The sequence below is a fragment of the Mesoplodon bidens genome (assembly GCF_964165515.1).
Source record: "Mesoplodon bidens genome assembly, chromosome: 3".
In the NCBI taxonomy this organism is placed as follows: domain Eukaryota; kingdom Metazoa; phylum Chordata; class Mammalia; order Artiodactyla; family Ziphiidae; genus Mesoplodon; species Mesoplodon bidens.
In genome coordinates, this window is record NC_138178.1 from 128,140,108 (window position 1) to 128,164,212 (window position 24,105).

General features: G+C 37.2%; 2 protein-coding genes across 3 annotated transcripts in view; both read right to left on the reverse strand.

The window, feature by feature from the left end:
• VCPKMT (valosin containing protein lysine methyltransferase) overlaps positions 1-4,430 on the reverse strand; it is a 29,216-nt gene extending 24,786 nt beyond the window's left edge. Inside the window, exons 1-5 of one of the 2 annotated variants that reach the window (XM_081229065.1) lie at positions 4,038-4,430; positions 3,831-3,941; positions 3,578-3,650; positions 2,634-2,753; positions 1,572-1,676 (exon numbers count right to left, since the gene is read on the reverse strand). In XM_081229065.1, coding sequence (XP_081085191.1) covers positions 1,572-1,676; positions 2,634-2,753; positions 3,578-3,650; positions 3,831-3,941; positions 4,038-4,414 — 786 coding nt within the window. In that variant the 5' untranslated portion in view covers positions 4,415-4,430. The remainder of the gene's footprint in view (positions 1-1,571; positions 1,677-2,633; positions 2,754-3,577; positions 3,651-3,830; positions 3,942-4,037) is intronic. The other variant, XM_081229066.1, reaches the window with a different exon arrangement.
• Positions 4,431-4,624: 194 nt separating this feature from the next.
• Positions 4,625-24,105, reverse strand: part of SOS2 (SOS Ras/Rho guanine nucleotide exchange factor 2) — a 102,454-nt gene continuing 82,973 nt past the window's right edge. Inside the window, exons 17-23 of the mRNA XM_081227239.1 lie at positions 23,072-23,189; positions 21,948-22,120; positions 18,405-18,521; positions 16,470-16,731; positions 15,899-15,940; positions 7,639-7,748; positions 4,625-6,629 (exon numbers count right to left, since the gene is read on the reverse strand). Coding sequence (XP_081083365.1) covers positions 6,120-6,629; positions 7,639-7,748; positions 15,899-15,940; positions 16,470-16,731; positions 18,405-18,521; positions 21,948-22,120; positions 23,072-23,189 — 1,332 coding nt within the window. The 3' untranslated portion in view covers positions 4,625-6,119. The remainder of the gene's footprint in view (positions 6,630-7,638; positions 7,749-15,898; positions 15,941-16,469; positions 16,732-18,404; positions 18,522-21,947; positions 22,121-23,071; positions 23,190-24,105) is intronic.

Here is a 24,105-nt window from a genome sequence, read left to right on the forward strand (position 1 = left end):
GACATTGCTGGTGAGAAAGGAAAATGGTACAGTAGCTTTGGAACAGTTTGGGAAGTCCTCAAAAAGTTAAATGTAGAGTTTCTGTATGACCTAGCAATTCTACTCTGGGTATACATACACTGGAGAGATTTGAAACATGTGCCACACAAAAATTCTTACATGAATATTCACAGAAGCATTATTCCTTAGAGCCAAAAAGTGGAAACAACAGAAATGCCCATCAACTGATGAATGGATGGATAAGATGTGGTAATATCTATGCAAAGAAATATTATTCAACTATAAAACACGGATGCACCTTGAAAACACTGCAGAATGAAAGAAGCCAGACACAGGAAGCCACATAATGTGTGATTCCATCTGTATGAAATGTTCAGAATAGGCAAATCCACAGAGATACAGATTGGTGGTTGTCAGGGGCTGGGGGAGGCAGGAAAAAGAAGTAACTGCTAACAGGTATGAGGTTTCTTTTTGGGGTGATGAAAATGTTTAAAAAGTGGTGATGGTTGTCCAATTCTGTGAATATACTAAAAATCGCTGAAGTGTAAACTCTAAAAGGGTAAACTTTATAGTAAGTTATATCAAGTTAAAGAAACAAATGATTCTCTGAAGAAAAAAAAGCCTTCATATTTAGGAAACACAAAATCTTTATGCCTCAAAAAAAAAAAATCTACCTTTAAAACTATACAACAGCTTCAGCTAAAACTGGATCCCTTAAGGCATAAAACATTTTAAATTTATCCTTTTGTCTCTAGCGCCATGCCACATAATAACTGATCTGAATGACTAATCCTACTGCTCTTCTTTCCTTATAGTCTCAACACCTAGTCTTGACTCCAAAAATTACACATTATTTGCTTTTGGCTAGAATTCACATAATCAGAAAACTTCATCCAAATTCAAACGAAAGATAATAGAAACAAATGGAACTAAGTAAATTTAGCACTCTCAATTCATAAAACTGATCTTGCCCCTGCCTTATACCAGTCACATATATAGAAGGTGCTGGAGTACAAAAATGGATGAGATACAATTCTTCCTTTCTACAGGTTCAAATTCTAGGCATCGGAGAGGCAATGTGCATAAAATGTAATTAGTGTAACAGGTAAAGGAAGCAACCAAAAAGGGGAACATATATAAATTCTACTTAACTGAATGCATTTTTCTTTATTGGACAGATCTGCCTTTTTATAGTTTACTTGGACCATTAAAAAACATATGAATGGTTGGAGAGAGTTCACGAAGGACAGAACTGGCATTTTAAAACCTCTAACAGATAACAGAAATTTATAAATAGTTAAGTTCCTTGTCTGAGGTAATGCCCAGTTATAAAGCTATATAATTTACAGCTAGAAAAGACCTTTACAAAAGAGGCCTGCCTTATTTTAGAGGAAAAACCTGAGGCCAGGTAGGTTAGGCAATCTTAACACTGAGAGTTAGTGCCCGAGTCCAGTGAATCATCAAAGCTGTTTCCCCACATGAAAATTAACATCTACATCACACACGAGCTCAGAGACAGTGTCCAGCTAATGAAATCGCTTCAGAGGATGAAAAGCCAAATACGTATTTACCGATTTTTTCTTTCTGATGTATAAAATGTGAATATCTTCACTTCGATATTCTTCATCATGTTTTTCCAAAGGAATTTTTTCAAAGTCAAAGTCTAGTTGAAGAAGCTATAAATTTAAAAAAGATATACTTTACAGTTAATAATATGAACTATCCTGTGGTGACAGAAATCAGAATGGTGGTTACCTTTGGAGTACTGACTGGGGAGGGGAACATGAAAAACTCAGCTAAGCACTTGATACATGTGCATTTTACATGTTTTAACTCAACTGAAATTAATAAAATAAAATTGTCAATTATACATTATTTCAAAAGTTCATTAACGTTCTTCATATTTAAGAAAAACATAAAATTAAAAAACCATTTCATCATATATCTGAGGCAGAGTCATGAAGAGTCACTTTACCCAAAGTAACCCTTTCAGAGGATAAAACTGCAGGGCTATACAGATGTACCCTTATGAGGAGTCACTTGTAATGTGGTGGATTTTTGCCCATAAAGAGGGCTTGGGTGACCACTGGAGGAAGATGGGTGAAAGATAAATGGGATTCTATGTACTACTTCCGCAACTTCCTGTGGGTCTTTACTTCTTTCAAAAGAAAAGAAAAACCTCGAAATAGGTAGGATACACTGGTCAAAGCTATCATAAAAATACAGTGGAAAACACTAAAATAAAAAGATACCACATGTCATGTTTCTATGATGTAATCTCCAAAAATAATACATACATCATTAACATGTTCCTAGAAGCCAGCAACATGTTTAATAAAGAAACGCTGAAAACCTCAGGAAAGAGAAGAGTGTCACATTATTACTTTACATTGTTTTACAGATCGACAAATTAGAAAAGAAAAATAAATAAATAATCAGAAAAGATGAAAAAGGCGGTAGGGAGGGAGGCTGGCGGTTATTAGAATGGTGTGCTATGAAGGATCCTCTCCCTGGGTTCATACAAGCAGAATGTTTTCCCTACTCAAAATTACCACAATACACTTTAACACAAAGTCACATATAGCCTCTCTGAAGGGTAATCACTACAAATACAGATCTAGTAGAGTACTCACCTCAAAATATTTTTTCTCGATTTCTGGATTTTTTCCCATTGTTCGTTGTTCATAGCAACATATGATACAAGTCTCAGATCCACTGAGATCTTTTAGGGTTTTCAACAGTGGCTCCAAAGACTGTTCAAAAAGGAATATGATTTTTATGACTTTTAAAAATTTATACGTTTACTATAAAAGGGAGTAGGGGAGGTGGAGGGGGTAATTATAACTTCCCTACAATTCATCCATCTTTGAATCAATCCAAACAAGTAAACGTAGTTACAGCTCTGTAACTGATGTTTAGTAAAGTCTTCTTAACTAATCAACCATCATATTAATTTCAGTTTCCAGAGAAAGGATTCAAGTGACTGCATTTTGGAGTCCCCATGGGTAAACAAATGGAATTGACTGCACTCTTAAAGTTTAATTTAATCTAATTTAACTTGGGATTTAAACAATCAACAATTTACCTACAAAAGCAAGTCCAACCCTAACTAGAACATAAGTTGGTTCAGTGTTCATTACACAAACTGATATTCTAAAAAAATCATTATATAAATATAATAAATCTTGCCACAGAACAATGAATTCTTTACGATGCAACTTAATTATTAATGTCATGATTAACACATTCACTAGGAATAACTAAAAAAAAAAAGAAGAAACCTTAGTCTTTTACAGGAGATCCAAATGGCAAAATCCTTTAAAAATTTTACAGACACCTCTCACAAAATGCACATAACACTTTTCTCAATATGCTTCATGAGCCTCTATGTTAATCATGAGTGTATATATATGTAGTTCCTGGTGACCTTTATTTTCTCTTTACTGTGTCATCAACTATGGAACAAATATCCTGCATTCAGAGATGTTAAAATGCGAAGAAATGAGTGCTTTAGAATCCACCAAATACGGTTTACATCTTCGAAAGGAATAGCCAGCCTTCACTATTAAATACTCACCTCTTCATAGTATATGCAGTCGGCCATCAGGATGTAGTCTGGAGGAGAAGGAAAGTCTTCTATTTCTTCCCCCCTTAAAAATGTCAACCAATATTTTAAACTGTTGTTTCACTAATTTAAAATATTCCTGTTTTACCTGTTTTACAAACAAGACCCAGAAACTCCCCTTCGTATTAACCATGCTTTTAGTGTAACACAATTTAAAGCAAACTACAAATAGTTATCTTAAAACAAGCTGAAAGGCCATACAAACCATTTCAGTACCTTGGCTTGAACAGAACCAGTGACAAGATGCTTGTTCATATTAATATTCATCTTCAGCAAGTCTTGCAATTCCTCTAGGTCGGTGACTATGACATCTGCCCTATAAAATAACGTTGACTGAGGTGTAGGCACAAGGATGGGATGCCAGTAACCGGCGTTTCCTGAAAAGCGGCGTCCCCTCCCGCCAAGCTCTTACCCGAGGGTAGCAGCCATGAGCCCCACGGCCCCGGTGCCAGAGCCCAGCTCCAGCACCGACCGCCGGCTCAGCGCGTGGGCCCCATTGCCGGAAAACCCGGGCGTTTCCAGGTATTTAGAAAGGACGATGGCAGCGTCCCAAACAACGCAACCCACGCCGCCGGAGCCGTACTGCTGTAGTCGTAACACCGTGCCATCTCGCTTCTCCAAAACTCGCACAAAGTTCCGCAGTTGGTCCTCCCCGGAGGACTCCAGAGGAGCCGCCATCGCCGCCCGGCAACACCGAGTGCCGAGCGCAGTGACGTCACACCCACACGACCGCCCCGGGGCCCGCCTTGCAAGGGGCCCTGCGCCTCCAGGAGGCGGAGTTGGCGCCATAGCGCGTGCGCGAAGGCACAAAGACCGGAAGGCGGCGTTCCACCGGCGTAGCCCAGCCGCAGGCCAAGGATTCCCCTCATTCCCCCCTAAATTACAAGTCTGCCTCAACGAACGGGCAGTTTAAATTACTTTTCCGGACAAAGCCAACCTGAGTGTTTTTATCTAGTTGGAGGTTGATTCACACTGGGGTTTTTTTTGTTTTTTTATTACTGGCCTTAAGGCAGCTTCCAAGATCCTACCAAGGATGGCTATAATCCTGCTTACAGAGAATTCCTAACATGCTCCTAATTTTTCATCTGAATGCGTAAAAATGGTTGCAAGAAGCTTGTGACTGCGTTCAACGGTGAAGACAAAGTTATCCCTCTGAAGTTTACATCACTTAAATTCTTTGGGATTATAGAACTTAAATTGCACAAATTATTGAAAATGTGTGTATATATTACTTCTACAGAACTCAACAATCTTACCCCCTTGTTCCTTATAATGAAAACACATATTTTAAACGTCTTTTAAAAATTAAGACTGGGGTGATTTATTAATCTTGTTAGGAACTCTGATACAAAGCACAGTAAAAGGCCACAGACCAGTAAATAAACAATGTGGCTTCTGGCTACTTTACAACTGCTGCTACGGCACTAAGAGGAAAACACGCTTTTTCATCACTTAGAACGAAGGAATACAAATGGCAAATAAAAGTTTTAATCACATCTCTGATTAAAAAGTTTAATAAAGCTTTAAGTGTCTGCTGGTTTAAATATTACCAATCTAAAAAAATACTTTAAAAATTTTAAGTTAACACGAGATTTATAGAGAAAGTTACTTGGTTTTGAAGGCAATGCAGTTGGTTCCTATGCCATAAGAAACTTATCCTCCGGCTTTATGAATTAGTAAAGTAGCAGACTGTATTATAGGCCTTGAGTCACATAAATTTATATAGGTTATTAGCATTATCTTTAAATGTACAATATAAACAAAACTGTACATGTATGGCATATTAACTTTGTTTTCCAAAACAATAGGCAACTCGTTAGCTAAAGACACCATAGTCTGCAAAAACAAAAAGGCACATCTGTATAAGATATATGCCCTTTTTTCCTCTATGATCGGGTTAGGTAGTCTGTTTACATTTCGACAAAACAAAAAACAGTGCATTCTATTATTTTCGTTCTATTTTTCACTTTTGTCTTCAGCAGCAAATTCTGGCTTTTAAGACATGGCATTAAAGAGTTTAAGAACAGTGGGTGTTATTCACGATCTTCCTAAATGTAAAAACTAGAAGATGGTCAAAGAGGCTTAAAAATCAGTATCACCACACACCCCCATATGTGTATAAATTCACTGCCTTAAAAAGTCATCTGTTACTCAAATTTGAAAAATTCCACAAATGCACTATCCCCCTTCAGTGCAATCAATGTCACTTTAAACCATATTTTAGCAGAGTCTACAGTGCAAATATAAATTCTTTATACTGGCCTTTGGGCAGCACTGAGGATCCAAGACAAGGCAATGCTACTGATCACCTGAGGATAATGGTAAAGGACTTCTGTATTTTTATTTTTCCAATTTTTAAAAGCTTATTTGATCAGTAGCATTTTTGTAAGAGCATTATTTTCAAAAAGTACTAAAATACTATGCCTTTTTTGAATAAATTAAAAAAAAACTTTACAAATACCATTCCAGTGTCGATGACTACATATGGCTAGGGTCATTGAGGAGTTTCTGCATTTTCTAGCAAAGGCAGTCTATACAGTGGGGGGTGCGAAAGCTCCCTTTTGTAAGTCTTTGGTGGCAGTTTTGGTAGGTGAGGGCTTGAATTCTGCCTTGGTGGAACAGGGGGAGCTTGAGGATGAGCAAGATTATTCTGACTAGAACTGAGCACGTAGCATCGACGTGGTACCCTTGGAGAGGGTGTGCTAGGAGGAGTGTTTGGAGAATTTGGACACGTACTAATGTCTCTGAACCAGTCTGGATCTCTGTGAAGATGTCCCAGTGGAGGTGGCTGAAGAGTAAACGGACAGTTTATAAAGTGTTCTGGAGGCCGAAGGGGAACTGGTGGAGGGGTATCGGGAAGAGGATCTCTCGGCGGCGGCGGTGGTGGACTATGCAGAGGCCCATCAAATGCACCAGTAGGAGCAGGAACTCTGGGTTTTACCTTTGGAGGAGGAGGCTGTCTTGGCGGAATAGCAGGGGGGTCATCATCAGATTTCATAATTCCCTCAAAAACAAAAAGATTAAATTATACCTCTGTTCTCCTGAAAAATCTGTAAGAAAAAGTTCTAAAAAGACTAAAGAATTCTTATGTGTTAAGTTAAATCCAGAGCCTCAAAACAGGTTAATCTGGTTTAATGATCAGATTTATGAGTAAATTACTCCCAGTTTCACTCAGGGACCAGTTTAATATTTTGATATATGAGACGTTTTAATTGAGATCTTATAAAGCCTCAGATTATCTTGCTTTATATATACAGTTTATAAATGTATGGCTTTATTTATAATAATGGGCAAGTGAGTAAAAAGAATATATAGCTTTGTAAACATGAAAGGACACGAAAGCACAAGAGGACTTAATATCCAGCTTCTGCTTTTTGGCCATTTACTTCTACTATCCCCAGTGACGCTCAGTGGCGGTTCTCAAGGTGTGATCCAGGGATCAGCAACATCAACACTAGTAGGGAACTTGTTAGAAATGCAAATTCGTGGGCCCCACCCCAGACCTACTGAATCAGAAACTCCCGCCATCTGGTTTTAACAAGCCTTCCAGGTGCTTCTGATGCAACCTAAAGTTTGAGAAGCACCAGTTGAAAGTTTGGAGAATGGTTTCAATACTACAGTTCTTTCAATCTCCACCAGAAATAAAAGTACGTCTTCTGAGCATCTGTGAATCTGCCCAGCCTCTTTTTTAGAAAAATTATTATGAGGACTAAACAATTATTTAAGGTATTTTCTAAATATAACAACCGAAATATTTAAAAAACATAATGGGTGACCAAATTGTAACTGAGAGACTCTTTATAAGAACAAGCACTATTTTGAAGATTCACAACTTTGAATAAGTTGAGGCAAACCTAAGTCCTGTTGACTACCTTGGAATTTGATTTTTTGTTTTTGTTTTTTGGCCACAAGGTGCAGCATGCAGGATCTATAGTTCCCTAACCAAGGATGGAACCTGTGCCCCTGCAGTGGAAGCCCGCAGCTAACCACTGGACCACCAGGGAATTCCTTACCTTGGAATTTGAAGCATCATGATCAAATTTTTTTCGAGGAGGAAGTGGAGGAGGAATCAGTGGCTCTTCACTTAGTTTATGTAAACTACCACATGAACTAAAGAAAGACTCTGGGGGTAAAAAAGATGAGTTTAACCACAAGTTTACTTCAATCTGTGATCACCTCTGCTATGGTATCTGTCTGACTGTACTGTAGCTGACTGTTGGTTGAGCTATCCTCTCCATTAAGGTGTAAGCTTTTTAAGGGCAGTGTGTATTTATTTTCATATCCATAGCATGTAACACAGTGGTAGTGCCTGGCACATACTAGGTACTACTGCTAAATGAAAATGTACTATTCAATTAAGATTAATAAGGAGATTCTGCTCCCTGAAAAGCCTTTTGTCTGTATAAACTGTACTAACTTCCAGAGAAAGATCATCCATAAACAGAGACCATGCTTTTTTTTTCCCCGAAGTGAACATTATTTTTACTTGTTATTTTAACATCATGTTAACTTACATAAACATGCAGTGTAGACAACTGGTTTTAGACAACAGTCAAAAATTAAATCCTTAGCTAATCAACAGTATTCTCAGTGTAAACTACCATGCATTTTTTGAAGCAGCTATTATTGGATACACTTCTACACAAGTAATAAAACCTCCATATAGGAGACCATAGGGTAGGGTTGTATCATAGGACTCTTCTATTTGCAAGTCTTTCACTGATAATGGAAACATTACACAACTGCATTAAAGGAAATTTACAAAACAATAAAGTATTAGAGGAAAAATTACCCCAAACATGCCAACCAGACATAGAATAAGAATGACTTTCATGTTCACTTCTTTTGTCTTTTTTTTTTTTTTTTTTCAGTACGAGGGCCTCTCACTGTTGTGGACTCTCCCATTGCGGAGCACAGGCTCCGGACGCCCAGGACCAGCGGCCATGGCTCAAGGGCCTAGCCGCCCCGCAGCATGTGGGATCCTCCCAGACCGGGGCACGAACCCGTGTCCCCTGTATCGGCAGGCGGACTCTTAACCACTGCGCCACCAGGGAAGCCCTTGTCTTTTTCATATGGTTAAAAAAATACCTGTAGTTATGGACCAACTCCCAATTTTGTATCTCCACACACAGTTGGTATAAAGATAGTGATCATAGCTTGTTTATCATTATACTGAGATTGGGTTTATAGGAGCTAGTTGGGAAAGAAGTTGGTGAGTTTAATTTTAAACACTGAATTTGTGTGAACTGCTTATGGGACATCCAAGTAAAGATGTCACTCATTACTCCATGTCAAAAATTGCTGTCCTGATCATGTGACTCTGCAGTCACCTCAGAGTGTCTTGATGGCTCACCGTGCCAGTAGCAGAAACAAAAAGTATGCCTATGGGGTGTTGGCAGATGGTGTGAGGAGGTTAGGTAGGGCAGTACTTGCTGTGAATATGTTCCTTTTGCTTGCCCAGCAAACTTTGCCCTGTCTTTGTCTCTTGGTGATGGTGAATCCATCCCATATGGTTTAGTCAGCCAATTCTGCCCAGGGCACCCCAATTCCAGTCAAGAAGTAGACAAAGGACTCACTTTCTTAACTTGATCAGATTTTTATCTGCCTCTCTTTTATGCATACAGCTGTGTGCTTCAGTGAAAGCTGATCTTACCCCTTAGCTCCAGAGTTGGGGCCTGATTAGACCATTCCCTCAGCCAGAGTAACTGGTTGTCGACACATGAACTAATTCAGACTACTGAAATTTGAAAGGAGGTTTGCAAGAGGCTACTGAAAAGGAAGTTCCTTGCTCTTCTGGAAAAGCAGTCTGTCAGTCTTTCTCTGTACCTCTCTTTCTCACTTGACTGAACAAGGAAGCACATAACCAGTACTCCTGCCACCACTCTCATGACCTTGAGGAAAAACAGCCTCAGATAAAGCTGATAATCTGGACAAAACAATGAAGAGTCTAAAAGAAATCTGGTCCTTAATAACATCACTAAAGTTATCATTATCAGTTATCATTAATAACTGAATCAACCAGTCTTAAAGCAGCCTTCCAGCTATCTGAGTCAGAATGCTTTTTCTTACTGTTTAAGGCAAACTTAGTTGAGTCTTCTCTTCCTTACAGAAACACACACGCTCATGGAAGCAGAAAATACCTTAGTGATAATGGGATAGCTGTGAAAGTTTCTGAGTCTGACTCTACAGTCAGCCTACTTAACCACTTAAATGCAGAATGTTTCTCCATTGGAGGCACTCAGTAACCCTTGTTGAAGTGTGAAGTTCAACTTCAATTTTATTTTCTATTAAGAGCACTTCTCCACAAGATTATACAGGTTTTGTGAGCATTTTAAATAACCTTAGTATTCCAAACCAGTGAATGTAGGATAATTTACTTAACAATTTCTGTAATGTTAGCTAGCTATGTAAGTTACTTCCAATTTTTTATCATTCACTCGTCCATCCACTCAACAAGTATTTATTGTGCATCTGCTATAGTGCCAGCACTCTTCTAGGCACTAGCAATACAGCAGTGAACAGGAAGCAAAAATTCATGTCCTTCTGGAGCTTATGTTCTAGGTTGATAAGAGAGAATAAACATGACAATTAAGTAAAAGTATAATGGCTATAAGTTAAAAGAAGAAATATTAGGCAGGGAAGGGGGAGCAATTTCAAAGAGGGTGATCAGGGAAGGCCTCACTCAGGTAACACCAAGCAAAAGCCTGAAGGAGGCAAGGGAGCATGCCATGAGGCCAGAAGGGTGAAGAGCAGTCTAAGCGGAGGGAATAGCAAGAGCAGAAGTCCTGATGTGGGAATCTGTCTATTTTGTTCAGGAGGCAGAGTAGCTGGAGCAGAGCAAACAACAGGAGAGAAGAGTAGCTGATGAAGTCTGATAGATCAAAGAAGGCCAAACTGCATAGGACCTTATGGGTCCTTTTGAAGGAGCTTTGGCTGTTCCTCTAAGATGGAAAGCCACTGGCTTGAAGTACAGGGGAGAAGAGTCTAACCTCATGCTAAAAGGACCTAGTTGCTGTATTGAAAACAGACTAAAGTGTCGAAGGTGGGAAGTTAGGATGCTACTATAATAAACCAGGTAAGTGATGGTGGTCGCTTGGACCAAGGTGGCAGCAGTAAAGAAATGGTTAGATCCTGGATATATTTTGAAAGTAAATAAGACCTGTTGATGGGTCACATTTGGGGCATGAGAAAAAGAAAGAAGTAATGAGAACTCTAATAGTTTAGCCTCAGAAATTAGACAAATGTGGTTATACCTGAGAAGAGGCGGCGATGGGAAGAACAACTTTAGAGGAGATGATATCCAAATAGAGACGTCGAACAGGTCACTGAATACATGAGCCTAAAGGTCAAGAGACAGGTTCTGGGCAGAGAAAAAAAGTTGGGGAATTATCATCATATAGATGATATAACAGTGAACGAGACACCAAGTGAGTGAGAAGAAAAGAGATTCAGAGACTTAGGGCCTTCCAATGTTAATAGGTTGGGAAAACGAAGAGAAACCAGCAAGAGAGACTAAGGAGCTAAAAGTAAAGTAGAAAATCCACAGAAGCAGGATGAACAATGTGATCTTCATGTACGTGACTTCTTCACAAAAAGTTTTTGGTATTCTGTATTAATGAAGGCAGAGACTTTGTCTTTCTAGTTTGCTGTTGAATCCTTAGTACTTGGCAGGGTAGCTGGTACCAAGTACTCAATTCTCTATTGAATGAATAACCAAAGGGTGTGAACATTTTTTTTGGTTTGATATGTTGTTTTCAGATTTCTTTCCAAAAGGATCATACTAATATATCAGTTTACAAGGGATAAGTAATATATGAGTATCTTTTAACATAGGCTTGCTCATACTTTGATGTAAACTGTCTATTCATGCCCATTGTTAATGCAGTCTTGCTGTTTTTCCCATTGTATGTGAGCACTTTTCATACTTTTCTTTCTTTCAGGATTTTAAGATGTTCAGAATTTTATGCAGTTATTCTCAATATTTTCTATTAAAATTCAAAACATGATTTTCTTTATCATATGGAAAATGTATTTTACTACCACCCAGAATAATGTCTAGAACTCCTGGTTCTCAAATGGCATAGTGTTATGGGTTGAACTGTGTCCCCCCAACATAAGTTATGTTGAAGCCCTAACCCCAGCACCTATGAATGTGACCGTATTTGTAAGTATAGTCTTTACAGATATGTAATCAAGTTAGGATGAAAGTGAGCGCTAATTCTGTATCACTGGTGTCTTTATAAAAACAGGAGATGAGAAAATGAGATACAAGGAGAAGATGGCCATGTGACAACAGAGGCAGAGATTAAAGTGATGTATCTACCAACCAAAGGATGCCAAGGATTGACAGCAAATGCCAGAAGAGGTAAGGAAATATTCTCCCGTACGGGTTTCAGAGGGAGCACAGCCCTGCCACCTTGATTTTCAGACTTCTAGCCCCCAGAACTGGACCTTAAACCACTCAGTTTGTGGTACTTTGTTGCAGAAGCACTAGAAACTAATATATGTAGTAAAAACATTTCCACTGCTGAACAACCAGGAAAATAAGAAACATGCACAAACTTCAATGAAGCCAGGAAACATCTGGATCCTGAAGCTTCAATGCATGAAGGTGGACTACAATGTACATGAAGGAGACAAATGGAGGAAGATGAAACCCAAATGTCTATAGTGAGTGGGACTGACAAACAGCAGCAGATTTGCCCCCAGAGAACCAAAGGAGGGATCAGGAATTAAAGGCACTTGGTATAATGGAAGGCATGGACGTGAAAACAGAAGATATGATTACATCTATACAAGGGCCAGTGAGAACCCCCAAATCCTATTCTCCACTTAGTGAGGCCAGGCAATTACCACATTCCCACCACTGTAGGAGACTGAGGGTTTTTATTCTCTGCAGAATATAAACTTCAGACTTGGGAACACTAGTCTGTGCTGAAAACACAGATTTTCATACTAAATGCAGAGATCTCCCAGGCAGAAGATTCAAAGATCTTTCTTTGGAGAAACTAAACACTCTTAGAGAAAACGCCTCATAGATCCTGAAATTTGGGGACTTCCTAAGTAAAAAAAAAAAATCTCATCACTCTATCACTCTAACAGCAAAACCTACAAGGCAACAAGCTTTGCCCACGGATATCACACTTCCTATCAGTTTATATTGCCTCACTCTAAAATATGAACAGAAAGCTAAGGATCCCAGACAAGAAAGAAAAACCTCCAATATGAAAGAACACAGACCACAACTAATAGAAGAAAGAAACTCAGAAAAGAAACTATACCAGAAACAAAATCAATTTTTTTCAAAAATTGAATAATGAAACCAGACTAGGATGATATAAAAATTGCATGATCAGAGGGAATTTAGAAAGAATTCTTAGAAATTCAAAATCATGATAGATGAAAAAAAATAGAAAAACTGGGCAATAAAGTAAGGAAATCTCCCAGAAAACAGAACACATAAAGAGATGGACAACAGGAGATAAAAGAAAATCAGAGGATGAATCTAGGATGTACAATATGGAAAAGAAGCTCCAAAAAGGGACTCAGAGAACATGGCAGGGAAGAAATTATTTAAAAAATGATACAAGGAACACTTGCTAGAAATCAAAGACATGAATCTCTAAATTTAAAGGGCTCATTATAGACAGCAAAATGAAAGAAGAAAAAAAGACCCACATCAAAGCAGATCATTGTGAATGTATAGATCATTAGGAATAAACAGAAGATCCTAAAAGTTTCTTGAATTTAATGTGGCAGAGACTGCTAATTATCCCCCAGTGCGCCTGTCCCTTTCTTCCTTTTAGTAATAGGATCCCATGAATTTTAGCAAGACAAAAGGCTGCCTAGTTACAGACAACATTTCTTAGCCTCCCTTGCATCTGTGTCCATGTGACTAAGTTTTGGCCAATGGGATGAGAGCAGGAGTGATACCTGCAACTCCCAGATCACTTTTTGTAACAAAGCTCCTTGCTCTCCATGTTCCTGCTGGCAGAAAAATGGTAACAACTCAAATCAGTTGCTCAAGACTCAGAGATGGAAGCCAAATTTTGAGAATCCTGGATTGCCCTGCTAGCCTGAAAACCTTATAGAGCAGAGTTGTTTACTTGCTCTGGCTATTTTGAGAAGTAAACTTCTATTTCATGTAAGACACTGTATTTTTGGGTCTCTTTGCTACAGCAAGTAAACTCCAGTTTTCAAAAAAAGGATTAAGAATGTAGCATCACTGTCAGAAGGATTTTTGTCTATTTTGTTCAGTGCCACTTCTCTCACACCTACAACAGTACCTGCATATAGGAGGCATTTAAAAATTATGCATGAATAATTTATGAGTGAATGATATTAGACTTCTAAACAGCAACTATGAAAGCTAGAAGACAGTGGGAAACTGTCTTCAAGATTCTGACTGAAAATGATTTAAAATTCCATACCCAGGCAAACTTTTTTTTGGCTGCACCATGAAGTTTGTGGGATCTTAGTTCCCCGACCAGGGATTGAACCCAGGGCCTTGGCAGTGAAAGCGTGGAGTGGACTGCTGGGGAATTCCCCCAGCCAAACTATTAACAACTAAATGTATAAGTACATTTTCAGAAATGCAAGAACTTAAAAATTTATATCCTATATATCCTTTCTCAGGTAGCTACTGAAGATGTACCCCTACCAAAATAAGGAAGCATATCAAGAAAGAAGACAAGGAATCCAAAAAACAAGAATCCAACACAAGAGAGATGAAGGGAATTTCTAGTATGACAACAAAAGAAAGTTCTAGGATTTCAGCTGGGTCAGAGGCCAAGACAGCAACCAGTCCCAACTGGAGCAGGACAAAAGAGCATCAGGAAGGAAGTTTCCAAGTTAAAAAGCACACACACAAAAACCCCCCAGAGGGCTTCCCTGGTGGAGCAGTGGTTGAGAGTCCGCCTGCCGATGCAGGGGACACGGGTTCGTGCCCCGGTCCGGGAAGATCCCACATGCCGCGGAGCGGCTGGGTCCGTGAGCCATGGCCGATGAGCCTGCGCGTCTGGAGCCTGTGCTCCACAACGGGAGAGCCACAGCAGTGAGAGGCCCGCGTACCGCAAAAAAAAAAACACCAAAAAACAGAAACCCAAAACAAAAAATCCTAGATAAATTCCCTAAATGGTCTGACTTTAAGGAAAACTGTGCTGTACAAGGGTGTGGGAAGATGTAGCAATAGATGTTTAAAAACTAACAAACAAACAAAAATCCTAAACATTAATGAAGCTATTATTAACTTCAGGAAACAGAGCTGTACAAGAAAGGAAGCATGATCAGAGTATACACTCCTTGACTTGGCAGTGAATAATATTTTCCCCAAATGCGCTAAGTATATTAGGTAAAGGGTGAAATCTTCATCTACCATAATAGGAAATCAGTAAACACTGTCTAAAATTAATGATTCAAGAGAGAGAAAAATATAAAAACATCATTTAAAAATGTGGAAAAATCACTGGAAAACAAGGGGTGGGGAGTCATCGGGTAGAACTGTTGTTAATTTCATCTTAAGTATTTTAAGTACTATTTGCCTTTTAAAACTCTATGCATATATCACCTTGATAAAAATTTAAAAATTAAAATAAAGTACAGAATTAAACATTTAAAAGAAAAACTCTACTCTTCTCACAAGACAGGAACTCTCTTGCTACTATCTAAATGATTCACATTTTACTATGATAGAAGCAGAAGTCCTCTAGATTGGGAGGATTATTCCTGAAGTTGCTGTGTCCCTTTGGGTTATTTTTTTTTAAACAAATGACCATAGAAAGAAAGGTGACAGTATTTTACTTAAAATGCTGCTTTAACTAAAAAAAGCTCATGAGAAGAAATAAGTGATCAAGACTAGCCTGGGAACCTGATAAACATTTAGTATTATTCCTATAGGAAATGAATTGGAAGGAGTGGGGAAGAGGAGAGGCAACTGATATGAAATCACTGCTCATCCTGTGCCAAGTAATGTGCTAGCTGCTTCTAAATAGTTATCTCATCTGACCCTTAACAAATCGGATATGCTAAGTAATTTGTTCAATGTCATATAGCCCCTAGAACATAGATAGGTTAAAAAATGATGAAAATAAACTGTAGTAAAGTTTAAATAGTACCCAGTTGAAAGAAAATAATTTGATTTATTTATAAGAATTTCATTCATTTCTTAAAATTTTGAAATGTTGCTAAACCCCAAAATATTCATATACAAATTTTATCAATTCAATTATTATCTTTATAGTCATTTCATTAGAATCGACTCAAATTCTTACTTACTTGAATGAGGCAAGAGGACTGGAGCAAAGATGCTATTGCTTCCTATCGGAATGAGAAAAATCAATTTGAAAAGGAAGGTAATATGTACGGTTATATTTTTAAAATATGTTTGCATAAAGTAACACGTAATAACACACACAGAGTTCAGAATTTTATCATCATCTTTGGCCATGTTAGTTTTTAAAGAATGAACCTGGTATTCTTTGTACCTGGAATGTTTTTCCTTTCTTAGCATAAGTAGTTCCCTCTCAGTCTCTTTTTAAATTTCCTTCACAAAACTTATCTGCTTTGTTTTCTTTTTCATTGTCTACTGCTCCCCTTTAGAGTAGCATTGGGGCTCAAAAGGTTCTAAATAAATCTTTGTTGAATGAATATATTAGAAAATAATATGCATAAACAATGCACAAATAATGCTTTACTCCCATGTTAATCACTATTTTCACATATAGATGTCACTTTTCACACTAATATAGTTTGCAAAGGATTCTACAGTTTCCTAATTAAAATGATGAAGAATTAACTGAAACACAAGATTCCTTTTTTTGCCAAATAGTTTACACCAAATACATACCACAGGAACTGTTGAGATCCACATCTAAAAACACACTAAGGTCTGAAGAAGCAGATACTGGTGGAGTAGATGGTGTATTTGGAGAGGTTGGTGCTGACACTGTTGATTCAAGCTCTGTTTCAGCAATCCGACTAAAGCTTATTTTACATGGTTCTCTTTCTAATGGTGTTGGATGACCTCGTAAAGTACCTGAGGTAGAGCCATGTCGGCCTGTATTAGGCCTTATTCCAGGAGATTTTAAAGGGAAAGTTGATTTCCTAGGCTAGGAAAAGCAAATATAATTATGATTACAAACTTGCACGTACTTTATTTATTATGACTTAGTATTACCTTATTAATTCTTAGCATACAGTTAAGAGAGTACAATAAATCCCAGTCTGCAAGGACAGTCTGTAACATTCCAGTGGAACGCTTTGGGATTTGATTGGCTTAATTTTAACATTGACTCGAATACTGTATAAGTAAACCTCTTTTCATACTACAGAAATAAAATACTGCGAAATCTGTGTGAAAACAACTGTTTGCTCCCCAAACACTTGAGCCTAAACTTCTTCAAACTACTGATATCAATTTTACAAATATTCACTGTAGACATAATATATGCAACATATTATGCTGGGTGCTTTAGAAAAAAAAGACCTTTTTTTTTCCCCCTCCCTAATAATAAATGACCAACCTCCACAATGATACTTTAGAGTCTTTGGAAAAAATTGCTATCATTATCTCCCACCTTCAACCTCTACTCCCTTTTAAAACCTCTCCCAGGGGTAACCTGATGAAGAAACATGAACTCAGATTCAGGTAACTTGAGTTAAAACCTCAAGTGTGCCCATATCTAGCTATGCAGCCTTGAAAAAGTTATTTATCTCCTTCGAGCCTCAGTTTTTATGTCTGTAAAATGAGAGTAAGATCAATATCATACAATTGTTGTGGAGATGAGGTAACATGAAACTACCTGGCTCGAAGTTGGTGTATCACAAATGTTTTTACTTCCTTCCACACCTTGCTTCACCTTCAGCTACTTAGAATTGGTCTTCTACTACTTCTGTTGTCACTGCGAAACCCAGGAATAAAAGGAACTACTGTATAGCAGCAAATTTTAGCGAGAGAGGTGGGTTCCAGTGGTAACTACGGACAATGGTGCTCTTATGGCAGGAGCGAGGGTCAAGTCAGAAGAACTATGATATCTCTCCTTACTCCTTCCCAGGTCTTTTCATTTCCTGTTCCATTAGCTACCTGCCATTTAGGTTCTCACTTTCTCACAGCTTTTCCCCTTATACTAGGAAGGATCAAAAATGGACAGATAGGGCTTCCCTGGTGGCGCAGTGGTTGGGAATCCGCCTGGCGATGCAGGGGACACGGGTTCGTGCCCCGGTCCGGGAGGATCCTACATGCCGCGGAGTGGCTGGGCCCATGAGCCATGGTCGCTGAGTCTGCGCATCCGGAGCCTGTGCTCCACAATGGGAGAGGCCACAACAGTGAGAGGCCCGCGTACCGCAAAAAAAAAAAAAAAAAAAAAAAAAAAAAGGACAGATAGGGGCTTCCCTGGTGGCGTCCGCATGCCGATGCAGGGGATGCGGGTTCGTGCCCCGGTCCGGGAGGATCCCGCGTGCATGGCTGCTGAGCCTGCACGTCCGGAGCCTGTGCTCCGCAACGGGAGAGGCCGCAGCAGTGAGAGGCCCGCGTACCGCAAAAAAAAAAAAAAAAAAAAAAAAGACAGATAAACAAGTGGTACTAAGATAAAGGATAAACCAGATTTTATCAAAATGCTAACTTTTCCCCCACAGCATATATAATTTTAGAAATAGTATAAACACTGCAAAACAAAACACTTAAAAACAGCTATTCAAGCAAAGTACAATTTTAATGTCTGTTGAACACTGAAGATAGCATTGCTTTAAAAAACAATTTTTTCCAAAACTGTAATGGACTTACAAATCGAGGTGGCTGTTTGCAGTTTCGGGGTTCAATTTCTAGTGACTTGTTGAACAAATAATCTGTAAACTCTTTTTCAGAAGCATTTCCCATGGGGTTAAGGTTTTCAAAGAACCTCTGGAATTAAACAAATATCCATGAGTACCTATTTTAGATTTTATTAAAACGTTTACTTCATCAGTTTAATATAAAAATATCATCAACAAATTAACAGATCCTAATGTCTGAAAAGTCCTCAAGAATTGCTGATTCAAATCTCTCTGTTTTCGGATAAAAGTATAAAGTTTTTATGTAAGTTGTATATTCCAGTCTTAAAGTTCTTTTAAGAAGATGAACAGATTTTTCACTTATTACCATCTTAATGTCTCAGTATCCCTCAGTTAACATTCCTACTCATTATAACAACAAAATGATCATCAGTAATAAGCTGTCAAAAGTGATTAAAACAGAATTATAGTTATAATCCACAATGAAACTTTGATGATCAGAAAAAAAGAGATAAATTGGACTAAAATCTATTCAAAAGTAATTTCAAAATGTGTAGTAAGTGTCTACCTTTGGATGGTATTACAAAATTGCACTATGAAATAAAAAAAAAAGTAATTTCAAGAACAATTATATAAACATATCTATGTTAGCCTCTAGCAAACTTTTTTGTCTTTACTAAAAAAATATTTTCCAAGTTACATGTTGTTTTATAAATTAGTTTATTTATAAATATTTATTTATATACTAGTCTATAAAATAGACATATATAAAAATTTTGTTTTTCATCTTTATTGGAGTACAATAGCTTTACAGTGTTGTTAGTTTCTGCTGTACAACAAAGTGAATCAGCTATATGTATACATATATCCCCATATCCCCTCCCTCTTGAGCCTCCCTCCCACCCTCCCTATCCCACTCCTCTAGGTGGTCACAAAGCACTGTTCCCACCAACAGTGCAGGAGGGTTCCCTTTTCTCCACACCCTCTCCAGCATTTATTGCTTGTAGATTTTTTGGTGATGGCCATTCTGGCTGGTGTGAAGTGATACCTCATTGTGGTTTTGATTTGCGTTTTTCTAATGATTAGTGATGTTGAGCATCTTTTCATGTGTTTGTTGGCAATCTGTATGTCTTCTGTGGAGAAATGTCTATTTAGGTCTACTGCCCATTTTTGGATTGGGTTGTTTGTTTTTTTTATATTGAGCTGCATGAGCTGCTTATAAAATACAAGTTTTTAAGTAAAAAATTTAGATGATTTAACAAAGTACAAAAAAAATAAACAGTAATCTCACCAACCAGAGATCTCACTGTTAACATTTTACTATTGGAATATCCTTCCAATGTTTTAACTCTGTGTGTGAATATATGCACATATACATATATTGAAATTTTTTTCCTGCAAAATTGGGATCCAACATAGCTATTTTTAGCCTTTTGAAAGTATTCAATTAATTTTTTTCTGTATGGTTTATTTACTTTAAATTATACAAATTTTAACTATATAATACTTCATCAGATGGATGTTCCAGAATTTATTTCACCAATTTCCATATAGGTAGTAACCCACATAGGTGTTTTCTAATTCTTTGCTATTATAGTAATAATTATTGTTATTATCAACTCCTTGTGCATAAATTTTTCTGTGCATTTCTGATGACTTCCTTAGAAAAATTTCTGACAAGCAAATTACTGGATTTAGCTTTATTTAATTTTGAAGTAGCTTAGAAGCATATATACAATAAGTTCTGGGTTTTAGCTTTAGCAGTAGGCAAAATGAGCTTTAGAATTTCTAGTATAAAATTCTTCCATTTTTCAGGCATTCTGCCAATTTCAAGAAAATGATATTACTCCTTTAACAATATTGAAACAATTTTTTCTTTCTTTCTTTTTTTTTTTGCGGTACGCGGGCCTCTCACTGTTGTGGCCTCTCCCGTTGCGGAGCACAGGCTCCGGACGCGCAGGCTCAGCGGCCATGGCTCACGGGCCCAGCCACTCCGCGGCATGTGGGATCCTCCCGGACCAGGGCACGAACCCGTGTCCCCTGCATCGGCAGGCGGACTCTCAACCACTGCGCCACCACGGAAGCCCGAAACAATTTATTCTTATATTCAGGTTAGCTAAATTAAATCAAATGGACCAACAGTAATTTAAAGACTTTTATGAAGTTATAATTGTGATTTTCTTATCCTTTACTCTATTTTTTAAATACTATTTAGTTTGGCTAACTATGCTTTGAAAGTGATTAGCTACTTTATCTACTTTTTAAACCTACTTTGAGTCAATCTATAAAGAAAGCATTCTCCGCCCCTAACCCCCAAAAGAATGCTTTGAACAACAGTAGGATGTCTAGATTGGATCACAGAAACCTATTAGGAATTACTGAGATATGAATGCTAAAATTACTATTTTAATTATACCCAGCTACAATGTAACATTATTTGGGGGAGGAAATACAGTGTGAACTCTAATCTGGGCTTCAAGAACATTTCTTTTTTTTTTTGGCTGCACCATGCAGCTTGTGAGATCTTAGTTCCCCAACCTGGGATTGAACCCAGGCCCTCATCTGTGAGAGCACAGAGTCTTAACCACTGGACCGCCAGGGAATTCCCTCAAGAACATTTCTTTAGCCCTATGAAGCACCACATCACAGAGGGTTGGCTAAATAGTGAGAGAAGGGGATGAAATAGGTGACAATTTTCTTTAGAGCAAGTATCTGTCTGTATTTTCATAATGGTGTATACTTCAGTTCATTTTTTCTTAGGACTTTAGGGTTCTTTGTTTTGAACTTGGAACAAAGAATAGTTACCATCTTACAGTTTAGGAGGGTGGGAATGATAGTGACCATTTTCACTCAACATGCCCAACCTGCAGACTACATCTGAAAGTGTAGCACAATTTTTAATGTGAAAGGTGAACTTATTCTGATAGTTATCATATGTTCTGAATTTCAAATAAGTATAATACAATAAAACTCACTAAACATAATACCATAATTTACTCTAATTTAGAAGATATTTCACATCTTACAATACCACAGAATCAATATTATGAAACTATTGCTCAAAACAGAATACCAAGTGAGAAAATGTTTTAAAAAAATCATTTTTTACTACGCACATATACACACCACTCTCCCAACCCCTTCCCCTATTTAAATGCAATGTTCTTATAAAGGGATTAATTACTTAATGTTACATTGGCACATATAAAATATCTAAAATGTCTATCAATCAATGATAGTACTGGTAGTGGATTTTCTTTTTACTGTGTGGACATCAGAAAGCTTCTTTCATTCCACTTTGTCATTCATTTTTTGAAAGTGCTACTTAAACCAGCTGCACAAAGAAACAACGTCAAGACAAAGTGCCTAATAATATTAATAACTGCAGACTGTTAGTGCAGAATATCTAATATTCACCACTTCTATCTATTGATAAATTAACTCATACTATTTTCATAGCAAAATAAAGATCATAATGTATGGTTATGCCATATCTTAGAGAGGGCAGAGGATTTAACATGTTCTCTTTTTAAAGAAAAGCAAAGAAAATATTTACCCTCATTTCTGGTTCTATCCGTAAACAGTAAGGTTGATTCTGATATTGCTGAATTTCTCCAGTAATTTCAGCTACTTTCCTCCTCTTACTGAAATTGATTAAATCTTTCCCTTTCTTTTTTAAAAAATCATTATTCCCTTCTTCAGTCTTCAGAATATTTGTTAAATATATTCCTAGTAAAAAAAAGTATTTGAAGAAAAGTTTTAAAATTGGTTACTTAACCATTTGGGAAAACAGTTGATCTTGTAAAGTCAAAAGACATCCTATAATACAGCAGTTCTTACTACTAAAATCTCTGATATATTTAATCATCAATTTTACATTAAGAATTTTTTTACATGGATGGAAACAATTTAAAATTGAAAGAAAACTAGGGTTTACAAAGAGCTTAATTTGCCATTTCTTAGTCTAACAGCCTAAAATAAAAGGGAGGATTCATTCACAAAGTCTAAATTTTAAGTGTTAAATCTATTCTAGCTATTTTAATATTTACTTATAAATCTTTAATGCCAATGATCTTAAATGATTACTGATCAATAAATTAATTTTAAGCCAATTCTGGTTAATAAGACTACAAATTTATAAACTAATTCTGCCCTCCCAAAGCCCATAAATTAGATAGAAAAGAATTATTCTTCAGTTTTGGACCGGAAGAAAATCTTCAGTTCCTCTTTCATGCATAATTACTGATTCATTTAAATCAGTGACTCTCAGCTGGGGGCAATTTTGTCCCCCAGAGGATAGATATCTGGGAATGCCTGGAGACATTTTTGGTGCATGCTATGGTTTGAATGTTTGAATGTTCAACATTCATACGTTGAAATCCTAATGCCCACTGTGACAGAATGAGGAGGTTAGGCCTTTGAGAGGTGCCCTCATGAATGAGACTACCGGTCTTAGAGGTCTCACAGAGCTCCTTACAACTCTACGAGGTAATTACTAGAATCTTCACTTTATAGATAGAGTTTACATACAGAGTTTAGGTTTTATTTATCAATATAGAAAGCTAATAAAAGCAGATGTGCTCAGATATAAAATCAGGACAATCTGCTTCTAGAGGCTGGTCTCTTTTCACTATATAAAAAACTTTCCCTCAAAATATAAATCCATTTTTAGTAACTTACCAAAAAAAGGCACACAAGGTGGATTGATTGACTTAAGTTTCACTAGATATTTTTTAAAATGATCTTGACTTAATTCCACAGCTTCATCCAAAATCTTCCTTTTTCTTTCCTGCAATGCCTTTAAAATATATAAACTGAGCATAATTTGCTTTTTTACAATTCAATCATATTTTATAGATGCAGAGCTTTCAATTTTAAAATTTTGCAAATATTTGAAAAACAATTTTTTAAATTAAGAGATGAGTAGTATTTTTATCTGCACTTGCTGGAAATGATTTCTTATCTATAAATATAAAACTTTAAAACTTATTTTTTTCTAATATAAATTAGAGGATTAAACAATAAAAAAATCTTCCACAGGATATTATTAGTTATAATCCTGATTAGCCAGAGTTTCAAGTTATAGCTGTTGGAGAAAAATATAATCCCATGGCATTCAAATATTTTTCCACTGTAAGATCTTTTGGGGCTAAGGGTAATAAGGTTTTGGTAAAGAGGAGAAGGTTGTGGGAGGGAGACAAGAACTGAACAAAAATGTAGTAAACCAAGTAAGCAGTCATTTATTTTATATTTCATTATTACATTTTTAATTAAAAATGAATTATTTTATTTTAAACCTGATAGATACACACACACACAAACTGACAGCAAACGTTATACTTGATGGAAAACCATTCAACTCATTTCCTTTTTTTTTTTTTTAAAGATTTTTTTTGATGTGGACCACTTTCAAAGTCTTTACTGAATTTGCTACAACACTGCTTCTGTTCCATGCGCCGGCCCTTTGGCTGTGAGGCATGCGGGACCCCAGCTCCCCAACCAGGGACCACTCACTCACCCCCCACACACTGGAAGGCAAAGTCCCAACTACTGGACTGCCAGGGAAGTCCCTCAACTCATTCCTTTTAACTTAAGGAAAAGGCAAAGGTGACTGCATTGTAACTTTTATTCAGTACTATACGGAAGTCCTAATTAGAATGGACAAGAAAAATAAATAAAAGACTAGGGATTGACAAGAAAAACTGTCAGTATTC